Source organism: Gekko japonicus, unplaced genomic scaffold (assembly GCF_001447785.1).
Source record: "Gekko japonicus isolate JY-2015 unplaced genomic scaffold, Gekko_japonicus_V1.1 scaffold865, whole genome shotgun sequence".
NCBI lineage: Eukaryota > Metazoa > Chordata > Lepidosauria > Squamata > Gekkonidae > Gekko > Gekko japonicus.
Genome location: NW_015167078.1, coordinates 1 through 7,175, shown reverse-complemented (window position 1 = coordinate 7,175; position 7,175 = coordinate 1). Strand labels below are relative to the sequence as shown.

General features: G+C 48.1%; 1 protein-coding gene across 1 annotated transcript; it reads right to left on the bottom strand.

The window, feature by feature from the left end:
* Positions 1-513: 513 nt before the first annotated feature.
* Positions 514-6,998, bottom strand: LOC107111770 (rap guanine nucleotide exchange factor 3-like). The gene is made up of 4 exons (XM_015412799.1): positions 6,926-6,998; positions 4,305-4,359; positions 3,311-3,382; positions 514-939 (listed from the first exon to the last, which is right to left on the bottom strand). Exons 1-4 carry the CDS (start codon positions 6,986-6,988, stop codon positions 821-823), a joined length of 309 nt encoding a protein of 102 aa, XP_015268285.1. The 5' UTR covers positions 6,989-6,998; the 3' UTR covers positions 514-820.
* Positions 6,999-7,175: the final 177 nt, after the last annotated feature.

The window sequence follows — 7,175 nt, the reverse complement described above, 5'->3', positions numbered from 1 at the left end:
CACTGAAACTTAGTCCTGTTTTATATTAAGAGGTCCCCTGTAATCCAAGGCCCTGAACTGTAGCTTATTTAGTTTAGACAATAATCCAGCTTTGCCAAGAGCAGAGATGAGAGACAGAGGTGTCATTGGGTGATTCCGCACTAGACCTTATAATCCTGGTTCAACCCTATCCCTGAACTTACATTCTACCCTACACTCGACCTCACCCCTGTAATTATCTCGGGGTATTTTTTGTTTCCACATTACACTGAGGTCACCCCGGTTTCACCCCACACTTGTCCCGGGATAAACGGATGCTGTTATAACCAGGGATAAAAGCAAGGGATTGTGTTGCGAGTTGAACTCTGATAAAACCAGGGATGCGATCCAAGTGTGGAAAGGACCATCCCAAGAAGCAGCATTCCGAGACATAAGAAAGCCAGACTGGTTACACAGTTTTTAGAAATCCACATTTCTCTTGAACACTGATCAGTGACAATGGGAGCATCCGCTCCTCTCACCATAAGGCAGCCAAATGAGTCCCACGAAGCAGTCCTTTACAACCCAGAAACGATGTAGTTCACAAAAAGAATCACTGAAGCAGGCGTATCCTTCCTCCTGCCCTGGCTGCAGCACATACCAACTGTCCTGGCTCCAGGATTGAGTTCATAGGTGCCAGAGAGAGAATGGGGAAATCTCTTCCCGCCTGCTCAGAGTCGCCCATGGCCTAGTCTTGAAAGTGGGGTTAACCCCCATGAGAAGGTGTCCTTCCCTCTCTTGGTTCTTGCCCTAGGTCAGGCGATATGTCCATCTCGTGTCCTAGTCTGGGGCTCTTGCAACATCAGGATTCGAGGTCTCGTGAGAGCTGTAGAAGTTTCTTCTGGTTGTCTATCACCCGCAAGTGCTGGATGTAGGCCCAGGTAGCAGCAGGGCTCCGGGTGCTGAGGGACTGCTCTGAGCCTGAAATGGAAAGAGCCTGATGTCACGGGAGACATCTTTAAATCCCACAATAAATTCCACAAAAATGAAAGATGGATGTGTCATTCACTGTCCTGTATAGTATATCACCTCTGAACCCGATTCTTCCATAGAGATGTTGTGGTTAGCAGCTAGTGGGAAACCAACTAATCTACACATCGGTCTCATATTCTTGTAAAGTTATATTAGGCCTGGAATACACAATAAAGCTTACTCCATTCCAAGTGAGTGATCAGATGAGCTTTCAAAAGGAAGTTGTGGTAGTCAGTACTTTGAAGGGCAACCACAGATGGCTAGATGGTCTCGCTACTTTCTAACATTTGGACTCACCACTCCATAGCCAGCAACCACTGAAAGTGTCATTCCCCAGGAGAATAATGTAAATGTTCAGAATGCCATGAGCCAAAACTGTCACATGAAATCTACGTATCTAATACTCATAGGGTTGCCATTCCCCAGGTCCCAGCAGGGGATCCTCCAATTTGGGGGGGGGGGTTGCCCACTACTGGCCAAGTGGCCGGCAGGAGAAGCCCTGCCCCCAAACAGCAACATCACCATGCGATGTGCCCAACATGGTGACGTCACCCAGAAGTGATGTCATTGCATTGGGGCTGTTGTCTGGCAACGCTCTGGTTTTGGGGCAAAACTGTATGGTCTGATCTCGGTTTTACCATAGAGTTTGGCCACAAATTAAAAGTGTTATCACGCAACGTCCCTGATGTGATAATATCACTTCCGTGTGATGTTAGCATGTCTCATTGCTCCACCCCACTCCCAGAAAGTCCCCCCCCCCCACCGACACAGACTTCAAACCTGGCAACCCTAAATACTCAAGTGTGGGCCAATCTGCAGCTATTTAAATCTGCAGACTGGGCACATGTTGACAGAATGGAGATTTTTCTTCAAACTTAGGGGATCTTCCAGGTTTGCAGAAAAATCTGAAAATATAAACAAACTACCTTGGGGGGGTTTAATCCCTCCAAAACAAAAGTGTTGCCTGTGTATGTGCGGACAACACATCTGCCTCTGTCCACAGAGTCTCGGCGGTGATGTGGGGGTTAGAAGCCACAGCAGGCCTAGCGGGAGAGGCTGGGAGCCATGCCAGGCTTGGTGGCAGCAGCTGCAAAGGTGGTGGAGGTGGTCCGGGACCTGCAACAGGCTTGGTGGTGGAGGCTGGGAGCCGCCCTGGGCTTGGCAGCATTGATGTTGGTAGGGGCTTGGGGGGCAGGAGACATGCCAGGCTCACTGGTGGCAGCTATGAAGGTACAAGGGGTTCAGGAGCCACAGTGGGCCCAGTGTCAGAGACCAGGAGCTGTGCTGGGCACCCCGGCATTGATGTTGCGGAGGCAGAAGCCACACTGGACTTGCCACTGGCAGCTGCGTGTGTGGAAAGGTTCTGAGAGCCATCGCGGGGCCAGCAGTGAAGGCCGGGGGCCACACTGGACTTGCCAGCACCAAAGCTGGGGAGTGGGGGCGACAGGAGCACAGCAAGCTCGGTGGCCATGATACTTAGAGGGGGATCAGCTTTCATTTAATTTAAAGCAGTAGCCATGATAGGCTGATGGCAGTGTAAAAAAGGTAAAGGTTCCCTTGCTCGAAAGCCAGTCGAATTCGACTCTAGGGTTGCGGTGCTCATCTCCGTTTCAAAGCCGAAGAGCCAGCGCTGTCCGAAGACGTTTCCGTGGCCATGTGGCCGGCATGACTCAACACCAAGGCACACGGAACGCTGTTACCTTCCCACCGAAGTGGTACCTATTTATCTACTTGCAATTTCTTGCTTTCGAACTGCTAGGTTGGCAGGAGCTGGAGCTAGAGACGGGAGCTCACTCCGTCATGCGGCAACACGGGTCTCGAACTGCTGAACTGCCGACCTTCCACAGCCTGCAGTTCAGCGTCTTAACCACTTGAGCCACCGCACCTCCTGATGGCAGTGACAGGGGTGTAATTAAAGCTAAGAGGGGGAAGGGATTCCCCCTGCAAGAATTGTGGGTCCCCAACTGTTACCACAGAATTCTTGAGAAGGAGGCCTGAGGCACTAACCGAACATGGTAAATACCCATGGTAATTCTCTTAAACATGAAAACAGGAAAATAGAAATCTTCTGACAATGGCTGTTATCATCTAGACTATACCTTAGGTACTGGCCTAAGCTAATGGTGAACTAACAAAATAAAGGCTTTCGCATCAGTGCTGAAACGATCGGCAATCGATCTCATTGGGCAACAGTATATCACATGGCCTGTTCTTTCCCTCCACACCCCTCTAGGCTGCCTCAGGATTTGACTTGGTGTTAGGAAGCGGCATCCTGTTCTCCAGCACGTTTGATTGAGTAGGAGGTCTTCTGTGTGCTTACAAGTAGAGGCGCGCATGGCCCGAGCTTCTTCCAGGAGGTGCTGAGGACGACTCCGCAAGGGGGACAGGGGAACTATGACAGTGGGAAGAAAAATGCAGAGGCTCGTCGTTAAGGAGTGAGGCGTTTCCTAACCAGTGTTCCCTCTAAGCTGAGTGAGTGTGAGCCAGCTCACAGTTTTTTAGCTTCTGACTCACACATCTTTGTCTTTGCCCAGGAAGGAATGGCTCCAGAGTAAACTCACTGATGCAGCAGCCAAATCGCTCGCTCACAACTTCAATGCCAGGAGCTCGCAAAGTAGGATTTCTGCTCACAGACTCCACAGTTTAGAGGGAGCACTGTTGCTAACCCACACCTCCAAACCCCCCAATTTCTGTTACCTACACAGTAATTCTTTCCGTGTTTCTCTGCACTATCTATGAGCTTTCCATTCCTCTTAGACATAGCCTCCTCTGACCATTCACACTAGAAATACGGCGTGTTTCTTTATTCTTCTCATCTCTCTCTCCTTCCTTACCCCCTGAAAACCTTAAAGTAAACGGCATCACAATGAGCCCAACTTAATATATATTTCTAACAAACGGCTCAAGACTTAACAATTAAGTGAGCCTGTCTATCATGCTTTCAACCCACTTCTCCTCCAAGGAGTTCAGGAAAGCACGTTTGGTCCTTGCCTCCTCCATTTTATCCTCACAACAGGCTGCAAGGGGACAACCGGACCAGGGGTCAGCCATTGAGCTTGATGGGTGTGGAGGTAATTTGAACTCGGGTCTCCCTGGTCTTAGTCCAACACTCTAACTCCTGCGTCCACACAGGCCAGGCATTTTGAACATGAGTCAATGCATGCAAGAGAAGCAGAAGGGCATACGGGGTCCTTATGGAAGAGGAAGGCCATTCTACCTGAAGGTCTTGCTGGGGCCACTACCTTTGACTGACATGTGTCGCTATTATTCTATTTCTACCAATGCCTCTTCCCCTCCAGCTTTCCTTCACTCACGGTGGGGGTGGCTCCGGCAGCGATGCACGAGACGAACAGCCTTGGCCATCATGCGCTGTTGCGGAGAAGACACCGAGTTACATTTACGGTTTCCGATTTACTCATTTATTTATTTAGCTGCCTTTCCGCCTCGTGGAACTTGAGGCAACTTACAGTTATAAATAAAACGGCCATGATTTTTTTTTTTTTTTTAAAAAACACAATTAAAAATAGAAATAAAACAGCAACAATAAAAACACACAGAACACCGCAATTTAAAATATCCAATTAGGACTGCCAATGATTTTTTTTTTAAAAAGTTAGTCAAAGGCTGTCCCAAATTAAACTGTCTTCAACTGTCTCCTGAAGATCGGGAGTGAGTGAGATGGCCAGGCGCACCTCTCCGGGGAGGTTGTTCCATAATGGTGGGGCTGCCACCGAAAAGGCCCCCTTCTCATGATTCTCCCAATATTTGTACCCCAAAAGGCCAACAGGGTCTTCCCATTCAGAAAGCCCCACTGGGTGAATTAGAAACTAACACATTCCGTTGCTTCCAATGTCTCCAGCTTAACTGTTACATTACAAGAAAGTGCTTTTACTGCGAACTTGCATTTACCTAAATTGTGATAAAAAAACAAGTTGCTGCCTAAGATCTAGGAACAGCTGTTGGCTCTCTGAATACGGTTTTGGTAATGGAGTCAAGCTCAAGTGGGGGGGTGGGGGTGGAATCCTGAGAGTTCCAATTGCTGGGGACGTGCAGCTTAATATTTTGCATGAATTAAACAGAAAATCATTATAAACTGCTTTATGGAGTCCATGGCACATCTCATAAACTTTCCACATTGCAGATGCTCTTCACCTACATAGCGGAGTTGCCCCCAAATACCACTTTTTTTGGTAAAATAAATAAAATAAAAAAATAAAATTGGTGCATATTATACTTCCTATAGATCCATTAGTTATATTGCTTAGGGTTGTTTTTTTAAAATATAAGGACTATTACCTCAAGGTATTATATTAGTCAACAGCTTATTAGTCAACAGCTACATTAGTCAACAGCTTATTAACAGCTAGTAAAGGTAAAGGATCCCTTGCTTGAAAGCCATTCGAGTCCGACTCTAGGGTTGCGGTGCTCATCTCCGTTTCAAAGCCGAAGAGCCAGCGCTGTCCGAAGACGTTTCCGTGGTCATGTGGCCGGCATGACTAAACACCAAGGCGCACGGAACGCTGTTACCTTCCCACCAAAGTGGTACCTATTTATCTACTTGCAATTTCTTGCTTTCGAACTGCTAGGTTGGCAGGAGCTGGAACTAGAGACGGGAGCTCACTCCGTCATGCAGCACTCGGGTCTCGAACTGCTGAACTACTGACCTTCCACAGCCTGCAGTTCAGCGTCTTAACCACTTGAGCCACCACAGCTCCTCTTATTAACAGCCATTAACTTATTAACTAAGCCATTAATAGCTGGCAACAATCTTAGTCATCACCTATTAAGAACGGTTGCTAGTGAAAATGTGGAAAATAGCGGAGATCAGCAAGCTTCCAGAGCGTGGGCTTCTTAGCAGAAGGAAAAGACATGATGATGCATTTTACATTACCTGGCGGCCGCTACACATTTTTTGAAATGATATTGTGATTAAAACAGTTTTTATGGTATATGTTGGCTTGATATGATCCTATGGGGGTTGCAGCTATTTACCACTCTCTGCAGGGTATTTTTTATCAGTGGAGGCGGAGGGGTGATTTTTCCCATTCCCCTTTCCCACGGCAGGCCAGCACTTTGGATCCCAGGCTCTGTGAGAGGGTCCCTTGACTCCCAGAGGCAGAATTTCAGTGGGCTACAGTGGGAGGTTGGAAGCAGGAGGTTTTGCTCCGCCACAGATTTTGCTCCGCTTGATGTTCTCTGCATCGATCCCATTATGCATTTATGCATTTAGATACTTCTATGGAATTTCTGTGCCCTGGCCTGGGCTAGCCCGATCTCATCAGATCTTGGAAACTAAGCAGAGTCGGTCCTGCTTAGTACTTAGATGGGAGCACTGACTCTAATCTGGGAGAACCGGGTTTGATTCCCCACTCCCCCATATGCAGCTGCTGGCGTGGCCTTCGGTCAGTCACAGTTCTCTCACAGCTATTCTGGAAACAGCAGTCCTCAAAAGAACTCTCTCAGCCCCACCTGCCTCACAGGGTGTTTGTTGTGGGGAGATTGTAAGCCGCTCTGAGACTCCTTTGGGTACTGAAGGGCGGGGTATAAATCCAATCTCTTCTTCTTCTCTTCTTCATTATGCAAAGGCCGGCAATCGCAACAAACCACCTCTGAATGTCTCTTGCCTTAAAAACCCCATGGGGTCACCCTTAATCAGCTGTGACTTGGCAGAACGTTCCACTACCACCATGGAATTTCCTTGCCTTGTCATTTCTATGTTTATCTCTTTTTCTCCAGTTAAAAATAAAAGAGTTCCACAGGTTTATCCAAAACCTCTCAACCCCTAGACGGCTTGACGCATTAGTTCCTCCAACAGGTATAAGTGTGTGAGTGTGGGGGGGAATTGTATCTCAAATGGACATGGGTTGTTCTTGCCAAAAGTATGGCAAGGCAGGGCTGCCCTCCTTCCTTTCCCTCACCATCCCTCACCACTTACCAGCTTCTCGAAATTGACAAGGTTCTCCACCAACGTGCGATTTCCCTCGTGAATGAAGGTCATGTCTGTAAGGTAAAGGTAAACTCTGAGCTTTTCCATCATTCCTGAGAGGCCACCAGCATAGTCCAGCAGATAAAGAGCTGGGTCAGGTCTAGGCTCCCGCAGTCTATCTTTGCCATGGGCAAGCCATGCCATGAGCATGAGTAACAGTTGGTCTTACTGCCCAGGCCAGCGCGATCTCATCAGATCT